The sequence below is a fragment of the Choloepus didactylus genome, chromosome 21 (genome assembly GCF_015220235.1).
Source record: "Choloepus didactylus isolate mChoDid1 chromosome 21, mChoDid1.pri, whole genome shotgun sequence".
Taxonomy (NCBI): Eukaryota; Metazoa; Chordata; class Mammalia; order Pilosa; family Megalonychidae; genus Choloepus; species Choloepus didactylus.
In genome coordinates this window covers 46,183,695-46,206,014 of record NC_051327.1, presented here as the reverse complement: position 1 = coordinate 46,206,014, position 22,320 = coordinate 46,183,695, and the positions used below count along the sequence as shown (strand labels likewise).

The window sequence follows — 22,320 nt, the reverse complement described above, 5'->3', positions numbered from 1 at the left end:
GAGGAGGGATATTTTGCAAAGTTTGTTTTAACTGTTTACAACACACATTCCAGGGGGCAGCCTCCAAGTCTATCCAGCTTGCCTTCCATAATGCTTTGGCCAATCCCAGAAACAGGTGGGTGACGCACGACACCTTCTTGATGGTGACTTTGATGGTTTTGGCCAGAAAACTGGGCAGGGAGGGAGGAGAGGCTGCGTGCAGTCCCAGGGGAAGGTCAGACAGGGCTGTGTGTTTACTGAGTCCCGCCCTCTTCCTTTGGTCTCTAATCAGACTTCTGTCTTCTGCTTCTCTCTTTCTGCCGTTCCTGACTTTGGTGGCTTCCCTGAGATAGCTCAGTGGTACCTGGAGCCCGGCGGTTCCTGCTCCTTCCAGCAATGACTCGAAGAGTCCTTCTGTTGACAGGTGACTGAGGGGGCCGATGGGAGGCCCTCGGGGGTGGGGCGGGGGTGGGGAGGGTGACTTTTGGGTCTGTGAGTGGAGAGAGAGAGCATAGAGTATCTCGGGTTTAGATTGGGGTTGGGAACAAATGGAATTTGGGGAAAGATAAAGGATTTAAGAAGCAGAGTGGCACCAGTTGAAGATGAGATGGCCGGAGAAGCACAGACAGATGACTAAATCCGTAGCCTGGGCAAGGAGGTTTGGTGGTTTCCTTCACTTTCAGGTTGAGGAAACTGAGGCCCAGAGAGGTGAAGTGACTTGCCCAAGTGTGCACAGCTGGTATGGGACTCCTCTCCCAGAGCATTTCCTCTTGGACTCCACCTTCCTTCCCTATTTCACCGCCAGTACTATTTTCCAAGGACCTAGGTGTAAATGTTTGAGGTGTAAACATTTGACTGACTGATCAAAGCAATTCAAATTTGTTTCCTTTTATGTCTGTTTTGTGGAGAATGGGCCAAAGAAGGGAAGAAAATTCTTGAGAGTTATGTAGGAAGGAAATTACCTAACAGAGAGTTTATAGGAACTTCATGGTTGGGCAAATTGTCAAGGTGAGAAGGGGTGGTCTGTGAGCTCAGCAAGGCAGGGTGGGAGCTCAGCGAGGGGCTCATTGTGCCCCACGATGGTGACACAAGTAGACCTCAGGCCAGGAGTTGGCAAACTGTGCTTGTACAATCTGTGAGCCAAGACTGGCTTTTACAGATGAACATTTGTAATCAATTTGATGGTAGGGAACACTAACTTTGAATTCCAATTAAGCCAAATGTTATCCCCCAGAAGAATTCCATTTGTTTCATTAGTAGACATGTGTGGCCAAAAAAAAAAAAAAAAAAAAGTACTAAATTATTACTATGATATTTTCAATCTCCTCAATTAAAAATTTTGTGGAAATGGATTTTCTCCCTTGTATTTAAGTATCTATGTAATATACTCTATTTTGCCTCTTAGCTCTCAAAGGCTAAAATATTTACTATCTGGTTCTTTATAGAAAAAGTGTACCCACTCCTGCCTCAGGCCATCAGTGCTGGACCTTGAAGGCAAGACAGTTGAATTAGGGGCAACCTGAAGGAAGATGCTTGGAGGAGGAGGGGACATTGCTTGCTTAGCTGTTTCCTTGCCTCCTACTGACACTCATCTCCTTGATCTCTCTACAGTGCTGACCTTGTGTCATGGGTTCAACCTGGACACTGAAAGCTCAGTGATCTTCCAAGTCAACGCAAAGGGCTTTGGGCAAAGTGTGGTCCAATTTGAGGGATCCCGGTAAGAGCCTCAGGTGGAGTTTCCTGCTGCTCGTGCTTTCCCTCCAAATACCTGAAAAAAAAAAAAAAAAAAAGCAATTTCCTTGATATGATTTTTGAACTCTAAGTTGCAGGTTCTGAATTCAAAAGATGAAAAGGTATAACGGTTAAAAGTCTCTTCCTCATTCCTTTCACCCAGTTCCCTTCCTAGGAAGGAACCACACGATAAAGGGTTTCGTGTGTGCTCTACCAGAGAGATGCTGAGCTTTTATGGACACATATATCCTGCCCCCACCCCACACACAGCGTAGAGCACACGTTATGCTGTATACCAGAGACTGGCCAAACAACAACCTGTGGTCCACTGCCTGGTTGTAAGTTTTATTGAACCAAGACTGCATGGCCTGCAAGTGTAAAATATTTACTATCTAGCTCTTTGCGTTTGCTGACCACTGCTCTATACTGTCCCTTTTTTCTTCCTTTTTTTGGTCTGTCTTAATATAGCATGTTGATTTAACCAAATAAGTTCACAAAGAGCCTCATTCTTTCTTATGCTTGTGTTGTATTTTATGACATATAGATACTGTGATTTACATTTATATTATATTAAATCCCTTCTTATTGGACATTTAGATTGTTTCCAAACTTTTGCTATACAAACAATGCTGTCATTTTGCCTTGAGGAGGGGATTGCTGGATCTAAGAGTACACGTGCATGCTTTACATAACTTTAATAGATTTTTCCAGATTAGGCTCCATAGAGGTGAACTCAATTTACACTAACAGCAGAAATGTATGAAAACACCTAATTCCCTACCCACTTAGCAGACCAATGTGTTATCATCTTACTGACTTTTTCAAAATGGAGGTGAGAAATGGTATCCTAATTAGTTTTAAATTGCATTTCTCTTTTTAAGAGTGATAATATTGTCTTTCCTTTTCTGTGAATACGGTTTTCTCATCTGCTGCCCATTTTTCTATTGGACTATTTTTTTTTGTTTTTCTTATTGGTTTCTAAGAGCTTTAGCTATATTGAGGAAAGTGGTCTGTGCATGAATTGCTAATCTCCCTCCCCCACCTTATCATTTGTCTTTTGATTTTGCTTATGGTTTATCACATGCAGAGATTTACTTAAAATGTTTATGTGGTTGAATTTATCCATCTTTAATGACTTCTGGGTTTTGTGTCATTCTTAGACAGGACTTTCCCACTCTGAGATTTAGAATTTTCCCGTTTTTTTTTTTTCTTTCCCTTCTCTGATTCTTTCTCCTATTTCTGGGATTTGGGGGATCCATGTGAGGGTCAGCTCCCCCACTTTCTTCTGGTGTAGAACTTCTCCCATGGTCCCATCTTGCCAGACATGTGTGATTCTCTCTTGTCCCTGTGGTGATCTGTTCCCACATCTCCCTGCAGGGTGGTGGTTGGAGCCCCCCAGGAGATCAAGGCTGCCAACCAATCGGGGGGCCTCTACCAGTGCGACTACAGCACGGGCACCTGTGAGCCCATCCCCCTGCAGGGTGAGTCCCAGGGTCCCCTCCAGGACCCAGTCGAGGGGCCCACCTTTGTGCACACCTGGACTCGACTTCCTGCTCAATCCTGGGCTGTTTGGGGGGTGGTGGTGTCCCTGGTGACAGGGGACTAGGAGTCCTGCTCCCCAGCCTCTGCCCTGTCTGCAGGCTCCACCCAGACCCTCTCAAGAGCCCCTCCATGTTGCTTTCCCATGACCTACGTGACTCCTTGACCGGTTGGACCTCAGGGTCTCCCAGGGCTGAAGGTGGCCTCAGCCCAGCCCTCCACAACACTTTGGGCCCCAAAGCTGCCCTCTTCTGTCCCCCTGACATGACCTCGTGTACATGTCTGTCCCCTCAGTGCCCCCAGAGGCTGTGAACATGTCCCTGGGCCTGTCTCTGGCAGCTGCTGCCAAACCCTCCCGGCTGCTGGTAAGTTGTCCTTGGTCATGGGAAAGTCCTGAGGCAACAACTCGGGGGCCCACAGGCGCTGGAGCCAGGGGTCTTGGGGAGGCTGAAAATGCTGGGAGGAGAGGACAGGAAACCAGGGCAGCCCCTCCCATTGGCACCCTGCTCCCCCAGGCCTGTGGCCCCACTGTGCATCAGATGTGCAAGGAGAACATCTACGCCAAAGGCTTCTGCTTCATGTTTGGATCCAATCTCCTGCAACAACCCCAGAGGTTCCCAGAGAGCCTTAAAGGTAGGTTGCCTTTGGCAGAAGGCACAGAAAGGCAGCATGGACTCAGAGGGCTGGGGGCGGGCAGGGCTGGCTTGGGGACTGTTTGTGGTCTGTGTGTTGACTTAGAAGTCTAGGCTCAAAGGGATTGAGGGAACTGGGTTCCAATGGAAAGAAAGTCTGCACCACACAAAAGTTCTGATGTAACCACTCACCTTTGTGAGAGAAGGGGACTGAGCCACTTGGTATCGCAACATCCCAACTACTGTTCTCAGAGTAAGTGCCTGAGTCTCCAGACTACGGCCTTGGAGGCTCCACAAGGCCTGGTCCTTGCCCACCTCTCCAGCTTCTTTCCAATCTCTTCCAGTTCAGTCACTGTGCTCCAGCCACATGGCTGTCCTTTTCCAAGAACTTTACTGAGCTTGTCCCTGATTCAGAGCCTTTGAACTTACTGTTCCTTCAGCCAGGCATGCTCATCCCCCGGATCTTATGGCTGATTGTCATCTCAGCTTAAATGTCAACCCTTCAAAGAGGCCTTCTCTGACCAGCCTTTCTGATCTGTCCCACCCATCCACTGTCCCTTGCTACCACATTGCCCTATTTCACCATCAATATATCCAAATATTCATATTTGACTTGTTTCTTATCTGTCCTGCCTTTCACGTAGAGTCCATGAAAACAGGGAGCTTGTCTATCTTATTCACTGCTCTATGCCCTTCTATTGGTTATCTATTACTGCTTAACAAATTATCTCCCAATTTAGCAGCTTAAAACAACAATCCATTATCTCACAGTGTATGTGAGTCAGGAATCTGTGTATGGCTTAGCTGGAGATGTCTGCCTCAGGGTCTCCAAAGGCTTGACTGGGGAAGGTCTGCTTCTCAACTCACTCTTGCGGTTGGGCAGGATTCAGTTCAGTATGAGCTGTTGAACTGAGGTCCTCAACTATTCAGAGGCTATTGGCTGGAAGCTCAGCTCTTTGCCATAGGGGTCTTTCTATACAGCAGCTCACAACATAGCAGCCACCAGCTTCCCTCAACAAGAGAGTAAGACAGAGAGTAAGCACCCAAGACAGAAGTCAATAGTCTTTTATAATCTAGTTTCAGAAGTAACATCTCATTATTTCTGCCATATTCTATTCTTAAAAGTGAATCAAAAAGTCCAACTCATAATCAAAGGGGACGGGGCTAAGCAAGGGTGTGACTACCAGGACGTGGGAATTGGGAACCATCTGGGTGGCTGCCTAAGGCACCCCTGTTCCACAAACATCTGTTGATTGGCAGAGTGAGTGAAAGAATGAATCAGAGTCACATTGACTTCTTCCACTGCGTTTTTCAACTGCTTGGCCATCATTTTGCTTGCCTCCAAGCTGATCCTCAAACCCAGGGCAGATATTTCTCCTCTTACAGTTTTTCTTTCTCAAGCCCTGCTCATCTGCATTTCAGTCTCAGCAGACAACCTTCCATCTTTCTCTCCCCTGGTCTCCTCCCCATCTTCTGCCACCTCTTGTTCCCTTTACCACCAAACTTCTTGAAAGATTGTCCTTGCTTTCCACTGTTCTCCATCCCCTGACGACTGGCTTCTTTCTGCCATTGCACTTGTGAACACCACCTGTGACCCTAAATGCCATCTGTTTTTCTGTCCTCCTCTTCACCGACACATAGATTACCTCTTTCTCTACCTGGGATGGTTTCTTCTCAGCTCCATCCCCAAGGCTGTCTGCCTCTGCCTTCCCTGTCTGCCAAGAGGAGCTGCGGTTACAGCATCTCTTCTGGCCCACTCGCCCACACGCTCTTCCTGCGTGATCTCATCCTGTAGCTTTGACTACCACCCCCACAGCTCTCTCTTTAGTCTTCACTCTCATGAATTCAAGATTGTTTCTTTTAAAACACTTTTTCATTTATTTAAAAATAGACAGTACGTGCTCTCGGTTCAAAATTCAGAAAGTGCTAAGGGATATACTGGAAACCACCCCCTGCCTGGTCCCCCAGCTCCCTTTCCTTGTGTCCAAAGAAACTTGCAACCAGTTTCTTGTGTCTTCTGGAGAAAGCTTCATGTATTTGCAAACATATATGTATCTATACTCTTCACATGTGTGCTACAAATGGTAGCATGTTCTGTGCCTTGCGTCTTTTCACTTAACAAGGTAACTTAGAGATCCTTGAAAACTTCCTAGCTAATCTAATATTTTCCATATGAAAATGGTTGAATCTGCTGTCTGGGTATGAAAAAAAAGTCAGAGCTTTTATGGGGGTAATTTTATTTTTTTCAATTATCATGTGGTAAAACTGACTCTTTTAGCATACAATTCCATGAATTTTAATATATGTCTAGATTTGTGTGCTCACCACCACAATGAGGATACAAAACAGTTCTATTACCCCCCAAAATTCCTTTGTGCTATCCCTTTATAGTCATCTCCTTCACCTGTCCTTAACCACTGGCAAACCCTGATCTGTTCTCCATCACTGTAGTTTGTCCTTTCAAGAATGTCTTAGAGCTGGAATTGTAGCCTTTTGAGATTGGTTTCTTTCACTTTGCTTAATGCACTTGAGACTCATCAATATTTTTGCTTAGATAAGTAGTGCATTCCTTTTTTTTTTTTTTTTTTGGCTGACTAATGTTCCATTGCATGGATTTACCACAAGACCATTCACCAGTTCAACCATTCACCCAGGGAAGAATGTTCCAATGTTTGGCAATCATTGAATAGAACTGCTATGAACTTCTCCTTGCTATCACAATCTTCTAAAATAAAAAAGCAAATCATCTCTTTTCCTTTTCTAAGAAACTTCAGTGGCTCTTAGTGGCTTAAGAGATAAAGTCAAACTTCTTACTGGGGTATAGAGGCCCATCCCAGTCTGGTTTCTGCTTCACGTTATAGCCTTGTCTCTAACCCATCAATACATTTACCCTTGTAGTGCCACTTCTAGTCTTTAATTCTGCCAGAATTCTCTTAGGCCCCTATCCCCTTTGAATCAATCAGGGGCTCAACTGAAATAGATGACATACTCCAATTACGATAATTTGAGATATGAGGAGGTTTTATTTACAAAGGTGTGGGTAGGGTCTAGGCGACTATAAAGGATGGTCCAGGAACCCATGTGAGTAGCAGCCGAGCTGTTACCATCCCTAGGTTGATGGGCTGAGGAGGACGGCTACCAAAACCTGGAGGGAGAGAGAGCTGGGAGGAGCAGGTCTCCTTGGGGGGAGCCAGGGTGTTCTGTTGGAGATCTAAGCAGGTCCAAAGCAACATCACAGGGAGGGGGCCAAGGGGAGAATATCTGACCTCACTCTCCTCTCTCCCTCTGGTCTCCTGGCTGGGACTCTCAATTGGCCAGACCCAACCAGGATCCACTGGGCAAGGAATCCTGTTGATGTGGTCCTTGTAGGTTGGTGTCGTGGGCCATGGAGCAGGGTGGATAATGGTAGAAAGTGGATTTAGGGATGGAGGCAGAGGGCAGGAAGACATCCAGCACAACTTGGTATGCACTATTCTCTTTGTAACTTATTTCTCCCTTTGTATTCCTGGCAAATTATTGTTCTTTGTGACCCAGTTTAAATATCCCTGCTTTCCCTGGCTCCCTTGGACAGAATTAACCAAATACTTCTTTTATTTTAATTCAATTTTATTGAGATATATTCACATACCATGCAGTCATACAAAGTGTACAATCAATTGTTCACAGTACTACCATATTGTTGTGCATCTATCACCAGAATTAATTTTTGAACATTTTCATTACCACACACACAAAAGTAATAAGAATAAAAATTAAAGTGAAAAAGAACAATTAAAGTAAAAAAGAACACTGGGTGCTTTTTTTTTTGCCCCCGTTTTTCTGCTCATCCATCCATACACTGGGCAAAGGGGAGTGTGATCCAAATGTCTTTCCCAATCACATTGTCACCCCTCTTAAACTACATTTTTATACAATTGTCTTCAAGATTCAAGGGTTCTGGGTGGTACTTTGATAGTTTCAGGTATTCACTGCTAGCTATTCCAATTCATTAGAACCTAAAAATGATTATCTATATCGTGCGTAAGAGTGCCCACCAGAGTGACCTCTCGGCTCCTTTTGGAATCTCTCAGACACTGAAACTTATTTCATTTCATTTCACATACCCCTTTTGGTCAAGAAGCTGTTCTCCATCCCATGATGCCAGGTCCAGATTCCTCCCTGGGAGTCATATTCCATGTTGCCAAGGGTTTTTACACCCCTGGGTGTCAGATCCCACATAGGGGGGAGGGCAGTGATTTCATCTGCCAAGTTTAACCGAATAGCTCTATACTACTTTGCTCATGTTTTAACTTAGCTTGAAGCATGGGTTGTGTCTTGTTTACCCTCTCATCCTCAGTGCTCAGCAGAGAGCTGACATGCAAAAAACAAACACGGAGCCTCCAAATGCTTAATTAAGCAATTCCTATTCTTTCCCAGAGTGTCCTCAGCAGGACAGCGACATAGCCTTCTTGATTGACGGCTCTGGTAGCATCGACGAAAGGGACTTTCAGCGTATGAAGAATTTTGTCTCAACTGTGATGGACCAACTCACAAAGTCCACAACCTTGGTGAGGGCCAATGGGAAATTTAGGGTATGGCTCATATAAGGCTGCCAAATACAAACCAGGCTGCCACTTTCCCTTCCCACTCTGATTGTAGACATTGCCAGTTACTGGTGGTTTTCTTTCACGCTTCTCTTTCTCACTTTGTTGGGATGCAGCCTCAGCGTTCTTCTCAGCCCTGTATAAAGGCATCCTATAAAGGCAGTTGAAGGGGTTGGCTTGGGAGATGAAACACAAGGGTCATCTCTGGCTAAGTTCTAGTGCTGAGAAGGAGTGGGAGCTGGATGGCAGATCTCTGTCCTGGTGAAGATGAGGAGGTTGGGGGGCAGTGAAGAGAAGGAATTTGGAGGCTGGGTGTTTTAAGATTTATGTAGGACTTGCTGGGGTAAACAAGACACTTTCTTGGGGGTGGGGTCACTTTCTCCAACATAACACTGGGTGCTCTTTTCCAGTTCTCTTTGATGCAGTACTCTAACAACTTCAAGACTCATTTCACCTTCAATGGTTTCAAAAAAGACCCTAACCCGGGACTTCTGGTGGGGCCAATAGAACAGCTAAACGGTTGGACATACACCGCCACGGCAATCCGCAAAGTAGTGTAAGCTCTCGTCCCCTCTGCTCCGGATGCAAGAGGGAGGTGGCATTCCTAGCTGGGCTTTGAAGGATGAGGGGAGTTGATCAGACGGGGATGGGGACGTACTGTGCGTGGAATGTTCATGAACAAACAAGGTGCGAATAAAGGGAGACCGCGTGGGAAGTGTGGCTAGAAAGGTGGGTTGAGGTTAGGTCATGAAAGACAATTAAGGAGTTTGGATTTTATCTCTTACTCGGTGGGGGGGTCCATTGAAGATTTTAAGCATTGGAGGAATATCACCACATCTGTATTTTGGAAAGTGCACTCTGATTTCAGTGCATGCATGCGTGTGGGTGTGTATAGGTGTGTGTGTGTGTGTGTGTGTGTGTGTGTGTGTGTGGAGGCAAGGGTGGGGGTTGGGACAAAAGTGCAGGAAGATGAGCTAGAGAGCTGCTGAAGTGTTCCAGGAGAGGTTTGGTGATGGCCCAATAAAGCTTATTTCTTTTTAAATTTAAAAGTAATAATAGTTTTAAAAAAATCAAGCTCTGCAAAAGTATATAAGGTAGTGAAGGCCTCCTTTCCAGGCCCCTTTGCCCCCACCCTTCTCTGCTCCCTTGCTGTCTTTCCAGGTGTTGGAACAGCCACATCTCAGCGTTAGTCTCATGGAAGACTGAGTCCCTTCCAGACAGAGCCCAGCGGCCTCTGTGTCTGTGACTCTGCTGATAATTCCTCTCTAGCATTAATAGCATTTCTGTCGACCTGCATTTGACTTTGTCTCTCCTCTTCCCTGGACAGACAAGAACTTTTTCACAGCACAAATGGAGCCCGGAAGAATGCCCTTAAGATTCTAGTTGTCATCACAGATGGAGAAAAGTATGGTGATCCCTTGAAGTATGAAGATGTCATCCCTGAGGCAGACAGAGAAGGAATCATCCGCTATGTCATTGGGGTAGGAGATGTGGCTCTTGGGCCTGATGCTTCTGTGGAGGATTTCTGTTTGGATACACCTTCCCTTCAATTTGCAAATAGTAATAAAATCCAAGTGGGGCCAGGGTCGTTGCTAGCCCATAAGCACCTGTTTCAGTTGTCTATAGTGACAATAATGCTATGTAACAAATCATCCTCAAATTCGGTGGCTTAAAACAATCAGTAAGTCTGTGGGTTTTCTCATCTCCGCTGGGTTCACCCATGCATCTGGAGTGAGCTCTGCTGATTTTGGCTGGGCTCTCTCGCCTGTCTGTGGGTCGCCAGGTCTGTCTGTCTTGCCTTGTCTAGCACGGCCTTGGCAAGGACAACTGGTTCTGCTCCCTGTGGCTTGTCCTCCAGGGGGCCAGCTTGCGCATGTCTTCATGGTGAAGGCAGTGGAACGAGAGAGCCACTGGAAATGCACAGGTGCTTTTTCAAGCCTCTGCTTGCATCCTGTGTGATGACATTCAGTGGTCAAAGCAATTAGGCACATTGCTGAGCCCAGAGACACAGTAGGGCAGATTTTCCTGCCCAGAGTAGCAAGTACAGAAAAGTTTTGGGGAAAGGGCTGGACTTGGATACAGGAAGGGGTAAAGAGTTGAGATCATCAGTGTGATCAGACTACCACAGCACCTTGTGTGAATGAGAAAAAGGCATCATCCTGGGTGCATGGATTGGCAAGCAGGAAACAGTTTCACGTGAAGAAAAAAGCTCCCTTCCTCGGGGTGGGCTGGGGAGGTCGGCCCCACACCATGGTGCATGGCACAATAAATGAACCAAAGGCTGGATTTCAGCCCCAAGTTATTCCCTTGGCAGGGTGACCTTGTGCAGCATACGACCTGCCCAACTGTTCTTGGCAGCCCTATTCCAGGGGTCTTCTGTTACATTCCCTCATTTGACAAATAATATTTCAGATTCTTTTCCTGAAGAATTGTCTTTGCTGGATGAGACTGCTGCCCCCAGAAAGTGTCTAATTTGGCCTCTGTTCTTTGGTAACAGGTGGGGCATGCCTTCAACAAGCCAAAATCCCGCAAAGAGCTTGATACCATTGCATCCAAGCCACCTCGTGACCATGTGTTTCAGGTGAATAACTTTGAGGCTCTGAAGACCATTCAGAATCAACTGCAGGAAAAGATCTTTGCCATTGAGGGTGAGTCAGGGTTCTGAGTTCCCAGGACAGCTCCAGAGGTAGCCTTCTGTCCCCAAACACTCATTCCCTTCCCTAGAACATCCCAATCCTTGGCATCCTGACTCAGCATCCAGCTCTCTCTCTCTCTCTCTCTCTCTCTCTCTCTCTCTCTGCCAGCTCCCAGCTACCTTTTGCAAGTCTTGACTACAAGCTGAAAATTGATAGTGGGGAGAACCAAATCCCACACAGTATTTTTCCAGAAATTTGGATGTGTTGCCAACATTTGTCTGTTTGGTTCGCTGCTATATCCAATGCCTAGGATAGTGCCGGGCACACAGAAGTTGTTCAATAAATGTCTGTTGAATTAAAGGAATTTAAAAATTGAGAAACTTCATCTATAATCTTAGTTTTTGGCTTCTCTTGAAATGTTGGAAGATTAGGCACCTTAAGGGCCACATTCCCACTTGGAAAAGGCAACAGGAGCTGAATAGCTGTCACCTCTTTAAGAGGCATCTTCTTTCCAGTCAACACAATTCATGGCTGAATCTCCTTTTGTCTGGCCACCAGAGACGTTTGAGTTTCCAGCCCCTGTTTTTGGCTTGGCTCTTCTGCTTTCTCTAATGCAGAAAGTTCTCCTCCTCACAGGCACTCAGACAGGAAGTACCAGCTCTTTTGAATATGAGATGTCCCAGGAGGGCTTCAGTGCTGCCATCACCTCTGTAAGTGGCCCTCCATTAAACGGCAGGGATGAGAAGGGAGAGTAGAGGCTCCAGGGTTTGGGGATGTTTCTCTGTGATGGCTACTTGTTAGGGTTGATAGGCAGCAGTAATCAATCCTCATCTCCCCTCCCTTCTCCCAGAATGGTCCCTTGCTGGGCACTGTGGGAAGCTTTGACTGGGCTGGTGGAGCTTTTCTGCATACTTCAAACAAGAAAGTCATCTTCCTCAATACAACCAGGGTGGATTCAGACATGAACGATGCTTACTTGGGTAAGCGGGGAGAGCCGGGCTGCTCTAAGAAGGAGGCAAGATGTGACGGAACTCAACCTGTGCAGACGTCATTGCATCTTCCCTAGGTCCTTGGGATAGCTTTAATTTCAAGATTTAATTTTCACTATGTCTACAGAGAGGAATATAAAGCAGGGTCCGGTGGCCCCAAACTGCCAAGCATGGGGCTGCCCCATTGTCCCTACCCAAGGGAAAGCGCTTCTCCCCTTAGACCACTGTCTTCAGGTTACGCTGCTGAAGGCTTCATGTGGAACCGGATGCAGAGCGTGGTTCTGGGTGCACCTCGACATCAGCACACAGGCCTGGTGGTGATGTTCATACAGAATGCTGGCACCTGGGAGCTCAAAACTTTTGTCACAGGGAGCCAGGTGAGTGCAGGGCGTGCGTTGCTTAAATGTGCAGACACCCTGCAGGGGATGAGGGATGCTAGGAGGGGAAAGAAACCTTCAGAGGGCTTTGAGCCGAAGTCCCAGAATCAGTGTTGCATTTGAGAATGTTGTGTCCTCAGCTTTACTAACAACAACGGATGACAATGCTCGACCTGTACGGAGCTCTCTGAAAGTTTACCTAGATCCAGAGCTGACATTCCATTGGAACATAACCTGTGTGGCCACATGAGTTATTAAAATACTGAGACAATTCTATACATGTTGATAAACAGCTGTTGCCCCGACATACACGCACTCTGGTGTCTTCCCCAAGCTCCTCTGGGCTTCCCCAGGACCCAGCTACTATGAGGTCAGGCTGAGCACCTGACCTCATTTAAAAAAGTGCCAAGGATTTGAATAGACATTTCTCCAAAGAAGATATCCAAATGACCAAATAAGCATATGAAAAGATGAGCAACATGATTAGCCAATAAAGAAATGGAAATTAAGACCTCAGGGGGGCTTAAGACCCTGCTCCAGTCAGACCACTCCTATGCAGTCCTAGCCATTCAATATTTTGAGTAAATATCACTCTTGCATAAGTGGTGTGGTTGTATGCTATGTGGGGGCTGGTGTGTGAGGCAAACATCTCGAGTAAAATCATCCTCACAAATATCTGAAAAAGGACTGCACCTACAATATTCGTACACATAGTTCTGTCTGTTCCTTTAATTTTTAAAAAACAGATTTATTGAGATGTAATTTGCTTACCATGCAATTCAACCAATTAAAGCGTACAATTCAATGTTTTTAGTATATTTACAGAATCGTGCAATCATCACCACAAGCAATTCTAGAACATTTTCAATGCCACCAAAAGAAACATTGCACCCCTTAGCCTTCATCCTCACCAAATTCCTTATCCTCTCTGCCCTGTTCAACACTAATCTGCTTTTTATCACCATGGATTTGCCTATTCTGGACATTTCATATAATATTTGTCCTATTGTGACTGGCTTATTTCACTCAGCATAATGTCTTCAAGGTTCATGCTTGTCGTAGCATGCACCAGCCCTTCATTTCTTTTTATTGCAGAATAATATTCCATCATGTGAGTGTACCATGCTTTGTTTATCCTTTCATTTGTTGATGACACTTGGGTTGCTTCCACCTTCTGGCTATTGTGAATAATGCTGATATGAATGTTGGTGTACAACTATCTGTCCAACTCCTTGCTTTCAGTTCTTTGGGGTATATACCTAGGCCTGGAATTTCTGGGTCCTATGGTAATTCTCTGTTTAACTTTCTGAGCAACCACCTGTTTTTCGCAGTGGCTGTGCCATTTTACATTTCCATCAACAGTGTTCCTATTTCTCCACATCCTTGTCAACACTTGTAATTTTCCTTTTTTTTTAAAAAAATAGTAGCCATCCTAGTGAGTGTGAAGAGGCATCTCATTGTAATTTAGTTTCCATTTCTTTATTGGCTAATCATGTTGTGCATCTTTTCATATTCTTATTGGTCATTTGGATATCTTCTTTGGAGAAATGTCTATTCAAATCCTTGGCACATTTTTAAAAAATTAGGTTGTCTTTATATTGTTGAGTAGTAGGAGTTATTTATATATTATAGCGATTCAGGTTTAGATGTTCTACCACTTATTGAAAGTGGTGTGTTGCAGTCTCCAGCCATTATTGTAAAACTGTCTATTTCTTCCTTTTGTTCTGTTAATTTTTGCTTCATATTTTTGGGGCTCTGTTGTGAGGTGTATTATATTTATAATCATTGTATCTTATTGCTGGATTGAAACTTTTATCAATATATAATATCTTTCTTTGTCTCTTGTAATCTTTTTTGACTTCAAGTCAATTTTTTAATATTTTTATTGTGAACTTTAACATGTATACATAACAGTGATAACTTTCAAAGTATGAGTTAACAAGTAGTTAGAGAGCAAATTTCAAAGAATATCATGGGTCACAGTTCCACAACTTCAGCTATTTCCATTATTGTAAAATATAACATGCATACAGAAAGATGTTAACTTTCAATATACAGCTCAACAAGCAGTTACATAGGTAATTTCAAAAATTGTTATGGTTTACAGTTCCACAGTTTCAATTCTTTCCTTATTATGCAATATAAGGTGTATACAGAAAGGTGAAGACTTTCAAAGCACAATTCAATGAATAGCTATAGAGCAAATTTCAAAGAATGTTATAGGTTACAGTTCTACCAGGTCATTTACCTCCTTCCAGCTATTCCAATACCCCAGCATCTAAAAATAAACACATATTTATATAAAGTTTTAGTATTTATAGACCTTAAGGTCAATTTTATCTGACAAAAATATATCCATTCTGCCTCTCTTTTGAGTACTGTTTGCATGGGATATCTTTTTTCACCCCTTTACTTTCAACCTCTTTGTGTCTTTGTACCTAAAGTGAGTTTTTTATGGATCATGCTTTTTCATCCAATCTGCCAAGCTCTGCCTTTTATTAAAGGAGTTTAATCCATTGACATTTAAGGTAATAACTGAGAAGGAAGGATTTACTTTTGCCATTTAGCTATTTTTTTTACACATTTTCCTGTTACGTCAATAATGAGGAAAAAGCACTTACAAACCAAAAGTACAATAAGACAGGATTTTATACTTACCTGTATAGTCACCCTTACCAGTGTTCTTTATTTCTTCTTGTGGCTTTGAGTTACTGTCTAGTGTCCTTTATTTCAGCCTGAAGGACTCCATTTAGTTCTCCATTTATTGTATAACAGGTCTTCTGATAATGAACTTTTTCAACTTTTGTTTATCTGTAAATGTCTTAATTTCTCATTCAGTTTTGAAAGATAATTTTTCCAGATATAGAATTCTTGGTTGACAGTTTTTTTCTTAATGACTTCATGTATGTCATCCCACTGTCTCCTGGCTTCCATGGTTTCTGATGAGAAATCCACTGTTAATCTTATTGAGTATCCCCTGTATGTGACAAGTTGCTTCTCTCTTGCTGCTTTCAAAATCCTCTCTTTGTCTTTGGATTTTGACAATTTTGCTATAATATGCTTTGATATAGCTCTCTTAGAGTCTATCCTGCTTGAAGTTAATTGAGCTTTCAGTATATTTGTCTTTCATCAGATTTGGGAAGTTTTTGGCCATTATTTCTCAAATACTTTTTCTGCCCCTTTCTTTCTTTCTCTTGTCTTTCTGGGACTCCAGTGATGCATATGTTGATATGCTGGATGGTGTCCCACGGGTTCCTCAGGCTCTCTTCATTTTTCTTCATTATTTTTCCTTTCTGCTTGTCACACTGAATAATTTCAGTTGTCTTCAAGTTTGCTGTTATTTTCTTCTGACTGTTCAAATCAGCTGTTGAATCCATTTAGTGAGTTTTTCATCTTAAATTACTGTACTTTGTAGCTCCAAAATTTGTTTGGTTCCTTTTCATAATTTCCATCTCTTTATTTTGTTCAGACAATGTTTTACTGACTTCTTAGTTCTTTGTACATGAATTCCTTTAGCTCATTGAACATATTTCAGACAGTTGATTTAAAGTCTTTGACTAATATTTCCAGTGTATGAGGTTGCCCAGGGATGGTTTCCAGAAAATTCTATTTTTCCTGTGAATGGGCCGTATTTTCCTGTTTCTTTGTCTATTTTGTAATTTTTTGTTGGGAACTGGACATTCAGATCGTTAACTTGTTATAACTCTGGAAATCTAGTTCCCCCTGTCCTTTGGGATTGCTAGTTGTTGTTGTTGAGGGACGGAGCTGTCAATTTGTGACTTTCGCAAATTATTTTTCTCCCAAACAGAGAATGGAAGGAGAAAAGAGAAAAAAAAAATTGGTACTGCCCTTTTTAGACTCCTTTGCCACTTTTCTCTGATGGGGGGTTGAAACAATGGCCATCCTCAAAAGTGGCTCCTCAGTGATCTGAAGTAGCTGATCAAAAGCTCTGATCAGCAATCAGACCACATTCCTTGAGATTTTGAAGGACTGGGTTCTTATAGTTTGTCCTGGCACCAGCAAGTTGCACCAGGAGCCTGAACTGCAGTCCCCACTGCTGCCTCCCAAGCAGTTGCCTGGAGGATGAAATTCACCTATATTAATTGCAATTTACCAGCCTCTTCCTCCATCTTTTCCCTTAAAGCTGCCCAGTCTTCCATTAGATGCCAGAGTTCCAAAATAGTTGATTCAGGCAGTTCTTGCCAGTTTAGTATACTTGTCTTGATGGAGGAACTGATCCCTGGAGCTTCCTACTCTTCAATCTTCCCCCAATTCTCTCCCTGTTCCTTTAATTTTTCATCAGTGGTTCACTTTGCCCTCCAATTAATGCATCATATGTGGATGAAGCCAGTTTGCCCTTCCTGAACAGCTTGTCCTACTTCTTTGCTGATAATGAAATTCTTCACATGATCTTTCTATAGGTTTCACCAATACATATTGATTTTTTAAAAACACTTTACATGCATTCTTTTATTGAAGATGTATTATTATTATCCCAATTTTACCGAGGAAGAAATTGAAGCACAAAAGGTTAAGTACCTTGCTCAAGGTGACACAGCCAGTAAATGGGAAAGCCAGATTTTTTTTTCAATTTTTTTTTCTTAAATTTATTGAGGCTTGTTTTATGTCCCAGCATATAGTCTATTCTGGAGAAAGTTCCATGATCTCTAGAGAAGAATGTGTATCCTGGTGATTTGGGATGTAATGGTCTACATATGTCTGTTAACTCAAATTCATTTATCTGATTATGTAGGTTTTCAATTTCCTTATTGGTCTTCTGTCTGGTTGATCTATTTATAGGAGAGTGATGTGTTGAAGTCTCCCACAATTATTTTGGAACTATCCATTGCTTCCTTTAGTTTTGCCTGTGTTTGTCTCATGTATTTTGTGGCACCATGATTGGGTGCATAAACATTTATGATTGTTATTTCTTCTTGCTGAATTGCCCTTTTTATTACTATGTAGTGGCCTTTGTCTCTCATGACATCCTTGCATTTAAAGTTTATTTTATCTGAGATTAATATTGCTACTCCTGCTTTCTTTTGGCTGTAGCTTGCATGAAATATTTTTTCCATCCTTTCACTTTCAATTTCTTTGTGTCCTTGTGTCTAAGATGAGTCTCTTGTATGCAACATATTGATGGTTCATATTTTTTGATCCATTCTGCCAACCTATATGTTTTAATAGGGGAGTTTAATCCATTTACATTCAACATTATTACTGTGAAGGCATTTCTTGAATCAGCCGTCCTATCCTTTGGCTTATGTTTGTCAGATATATTTTTTCCCTCTCTCACTTATTGTCCTTTAATGAACCAATATTGAGTCTCTTTAGTACGGAACCTTTCTCTATATCTCTCTCTCCTTTCTTTGTTTCTCTGTCGGTAGGGCTCCCTTTAGTATCTGAGGTAGGGTAAGTCTTTTATTAGCAAAATCTCTCAGCATTTGTTTGTGAGAAATTTAAGCTCTCCCTCAAATTTGAAGGAGAGCTTTGCTGGATAAAGTATTCTTGGTTGGATTTTTCTCTCTCAGAATGTTAAATATGTCACACCACTGCCTTCTCGCCTCCATGGTGGCTGCTGAGTAGTCACTACTTAGTCTTATGTTGTTTCCTTTGAATGTGGTGAATTGCTTTTCTCTTGCTGCTTTCAGAACTTGCTCCTTCTCTTCAGTATTTGAGAGTCTGATCAGAATATGTCTTGGAGTGGGTTTATTTGGATTTATTCTATTTGGAGTTTGCTGGGCATTTATGCCTTGTGTATTTATATTGTGTAGAAGGTTTGGGAAGTTTTCCACAACAATTTCTTTGAATACTCTTTCTAGACCTTTACCCTTCTCTTCCCCTTCTGGGACACCAATAAGTCTTATATTTGGATGTTTTCTTTTATCTATCATATCCCCGAGATCCATTTCGATTTTTTTTTTTATTTTTTCCCCATTCTTTCTTTTGTTCTTTCGTTTTCCATTCTGTAGCCCTTGAGGTCACTGATTCATTGTTCAGCTTCCTCTAGTCTCGTACTATGAGTATCCAGAATCTTTTTAATTTGGTTCACAGTTTCTGTTATTTCCATAAGATCATCTATTTTTTTTATTTACTCTTACAATTTCTTCTTTATGCTCTCTAGGGTCTTCTTCATGTCCTTTGTATCCTGTGCCATGCTCTCATTGTTTGTCTTTAGTTCTTTGAGTAATTGCTCCAAGTACTGTGTCTCCTCTGATCTTTTGATTTGGGTGTTTGGGTTTGGGTTATCCATATCATCTGTTTTTTTCATATGCTTTAAAAATTTTCTGTTGTTTTTGGCCTCTTCACATTTGCTTTACTTGATAGTGTTCTTTTAGGATATGTAGGATTATTCAAAGTCTAATCTCTAATTTGTCAGATCTACAGCTTGGTGGAGTACACTTTCTCTAACTAACCAGCAGATGGCGTCTGCAAGTCACCTATTCTCCTCAAGTCAGTTCTCCCCAACTTTGTCTTTGTGGTGTGTGGGGATCTGATTCTTGTGGGGTCAACTAGTGCACCAAGTTTGGGTGTGTTGTTGGTGCTGTCCGCCCTGAATGTGGGGCATGTGTCTGAGCAGTTAGGGAGGGAGGGCAGCTTTAATAATCAAACCTCCCAGGTGTTTCTGGAGATTTAAGGCTGTTGCAAGAGTCTAAACCTTCATTTTGGTCTTGCCACAGATTGTCTCTGGTGCTGACCCACAAGTCCTTGATATTGGCGTATGGTCCCTGGGATTTCCGAGTGGGTCCCTCTTCCAAGCCGTGCCCTTCTAGGGCCTCTGCTGAGGGAAGGTTGTGCTACGTCACAAGTGTGTGCCATCCCTCAAGGGATGTTCTGGGCTGCCGGGCTGTGTAGGGGCGTTCCCAGCCTGCTGTAAGGATAGCTGTATGGGGTGCATTAATTTCCCCCTTTTTGCACAGCTCTGCCTTCCCAGCTCTGGGACAATTAGCTGTGGGTATGCAAAAGGCTATTGTCCATGCCCGATATTGTAGTGTGTGCACGTGATGCTGGAAACACTTCCAATCACACTGGGTTTTTTGGCGCAGCTCTGGGCTGTGGCTCTGGTGCTAGGCAGGAGCATTCCCAGCCCACCGGGAAGATGGCTGGCAAGGGGTATGGTTATTTTCCCCTTTTGGCTCTCCTCTGCTTGCCTCTCTCTGAGGCAATTAGCAGCAGGTGTGCGAAAGGCTATCTTCCACATCAGATATTGAGGCGTTTGCATAGCCAGCTCCTGCCACGCTTCACTCTGCGGTTCTTGCTTCCATACATATCTGCAGCCGCTTTGGGGTTTTTTAAAAAAGAACTAGTCCACCTCCAAATGCTAACCCATGGTTTCTCCACACTGCAGCATGGCTGCCGGACATTCAGCAGGCTCACTCACTCATTTCAGAATGCAGACTCTCAGTTTCACCAAGTGCACGGTCCCTGTGGATTTAGCAGACCTTGTCCAGCTGGTGCATCGCTGGAACTGGTGTTCTGGGTCACTTTCTGGCCTCTATCTAGTATTTTTCACGGAGGTGTTTTATTGCCCTGTGTCACCTAGCCGCCGTCTTAGGTTCCCATATTGATTTTTGTTGGAGTCAGTGCCTGGTCCATATAGGGAAGAGGAGGAGGAAAATATGTAGGGGGATTCCAGGAAGTTACTTGTAGGTGTGATGTTGCTTCTTTGTTTTGTGTGTGTGGTTCAAGATCACATGAGGAAGGTTGACTGGTCAACTCCTCCCCCATCCCACAAGTAATCACTCAAGCAAATTATTATCAAGGGTGATAAGTGCTTGAACAGGGACAGTCTCAGTGCTACGGGAACAAATTGAAGGGGCACCCATGCAAGGATATCAGGGAAGGATTTCTGGCAGAAGTGACAGTTAAATCAAGACATGAAATAGAGAAACTAAAGTGGTGAAGGTTGGGGGGCTGTCAAAAGGGCCAGAGGAGACTGAACGTATAGGATAGATAGAGCTCAGTAAGGCTGGATCTCAGTGTATGTGTGTGTGTGTGTGTGTGTGTGTGTGTGTGTGTGTGTGTGCAGGCGTGCAGGGGTGGGGGAAGTGGTAGGAGAATCACTGGGAAGGAGGGTAGGAAGTGGACACTTCTCAGATTTGTCCATTCCCTCCCTTTGGCTACCATCAGCCTGGTCCAGGCCATTTTCATCTCTTCTGTGGACCTAGCTACAGTCTCCTAACTTGTCTCCCAAAGTCCAGCATTGTCTCCCTCTAATTCACAGAAGGAGGGTGAACTTTCTAAGTGAGAAACCATTTGTATCAGTCTTCAAAATAAGACCCTTTGTTCACTCCAGACCAATGTCCTTCATAAGTAAGGAAGTAAAAATCCTCAACAAGTTGAACCCACCAATATATAAAAAGGATAAAATGTCATGACCAAGTGGAGTTTATCCCAGGGAGGCAGGGATTGCTCAACACTAAAAAATCAACTAACATTGCAGAAATGAACAAGCTGATTCCAAAGTTCAAATGGAAATGCAAGGGACCCAGAATAGCCAAACAATCTTGAAAAAGAAGAACAAAGCTGGAGGATTCACACTTCCTGATTTCAAAACTTATTACGAAGCTACACTAATCAAGGCAGTGTGGTACAACACAAGGATAGACATATAGATTAAAGGGATAGACTTGAGACTCTAGTAATAAACCCATACATCTATGGTCAGTTGATTTTCCACAAAGGATGCTGTTCCGATTTGCTAATGCTGCCTTTTTGCAAAATACTAGAAATGGATTGGCTTTTATAAAGGGGGTTTATTTGGTTACAAAGTTACAGTCTTAAGGCCATAAAGTGTCCAAGGTAAGGCATCAATGATAGGGTACCTTCAATGGAGAAAGGCCATTGGCATCTGGAAACTTCTGTTAGCTGGGAAGGCACGTGGCTGGCGTCTGCTTGCTCCCAGATTGTGTTTCAAAATGGCATTCTCCAAAGTGTCAGCTTTCAACAGCCGCCTTCAAAATGTCTCTGTAAGCTGCAGCTTCTCCAAAATGACACTCTTAGCTGCTCTGAGATCCTTCTGTCTGTGAACTCCTTTATACGACTCCAGTGATCCAATTAACACCTACCCTGAATGGGTGGGGTAACACCTCCATGGAAGTTATCCAATCAAACATTTCACTCACAGTTGATTGAGTCACATCTCCTTGGAAACACTCAATCAAAAGATTCCAGTCTAATCAACACTAATATGTCTTTCTCCACAAGATTGCATCAAAGATAGTGGCGTTTTGGGGCCATCATACATCCAAACCAGCATAGATGCCAAGACCACCCAATGGGGAAAGAATAGTCTCTTCAACAAAAGGTGCTAGTACAACTGGATATCCACATGCAAAAAAAAAAAAAAAAAAAGAAAAAGAATGAAATTGGACTCCAACTTCACACCAGACATAAAAACCCAAAATGGATCAAAGACCTAAATGAAAGACCTAAAGCTATAAAACTCTTGCAAGAAAATACAGGGGTACATTTTCATGGCCTTGGATTTGGCAGTGGTTTCTGAGATATGACACCAAAAGCATGAGCAATCAAAGAAAAAATTGGACCTCATTAAAAAAATTAAAAACATTTGCATGTCAAAAGATACCATCAACAAAGTGAAAAGACAACCCAAAGAATGGGAGAAAATATTTGCAAATTATGAATGTGATAGGGGAATTGTATCCAGAATATATGAACTTACAACTCAAAAGGACAAATACCCCAATTAAAAAAATGGGCAAAACATCTGAATAGACATTTCTCCAGGGAAGATATGCAAATGGCCAAAAAGCACATGAAAAGATGTTCAATATCATTAGTCATCAAGGAAATATAAATCAAAACCATAATGAATGAGATACTACATACCC

General features: G+C 43.1%; 1 protein-coding gene across 1 annotated transcript in view; it reads left to right on the top strand.

Moving 5' to 3' along the window:
* The first annotated feature begins 268 nt into the window (after positions 1-268).
* ITGAM (integrin subunit alpha M) overlaps positions 269-22,320 on the top strand; it is a 35,124-nt gene continuing 13,072 nt past the window's right edge. Inside the window, exons 1-12 of the mRNA XM_037814505.1 lie at positions 269-403; positions 1,591-1,696; positions 3,088-3,191; positions 3,544-3,614; positions 3,765-3,882; positions 8,298-8,428; positions 8,875-9,020; positions 9,792-9,945; positions 10,962-11,112; positions 11,737-11,810; positions 11,951-12,080; positions 12,324-12,466. Coding sequence (XP_037670433.1) covers positions 376-403; positions 1,591-1,696; positions 3,088-3,191; positions 3,544-3,614; positions 3,765-3,882; positions 8,298-8,428; positions 8,875-9,020; positions 9,792-9,945; positions 10,962-11,112; positions 11,737-11,810; positions 11,951-12,080; positions 12,324-12,466 — 1,356 coding nt within the window. The 5' untranslated portion in view covers positions 269-375. The remainder of the gene's footprint in view (positions 404-1,590; positions 1,697-3,087; positions 3,192-3,543; positions 3,615-3,764; positions 3,883-8,297; positions 8,429-8,874; positions 9,021-9,791; positions 9,946-10,961; positions 11,113-11,736; positions 11,811-11,950; positions 12,081-12,323; positions 12,467-22,320) is intronic.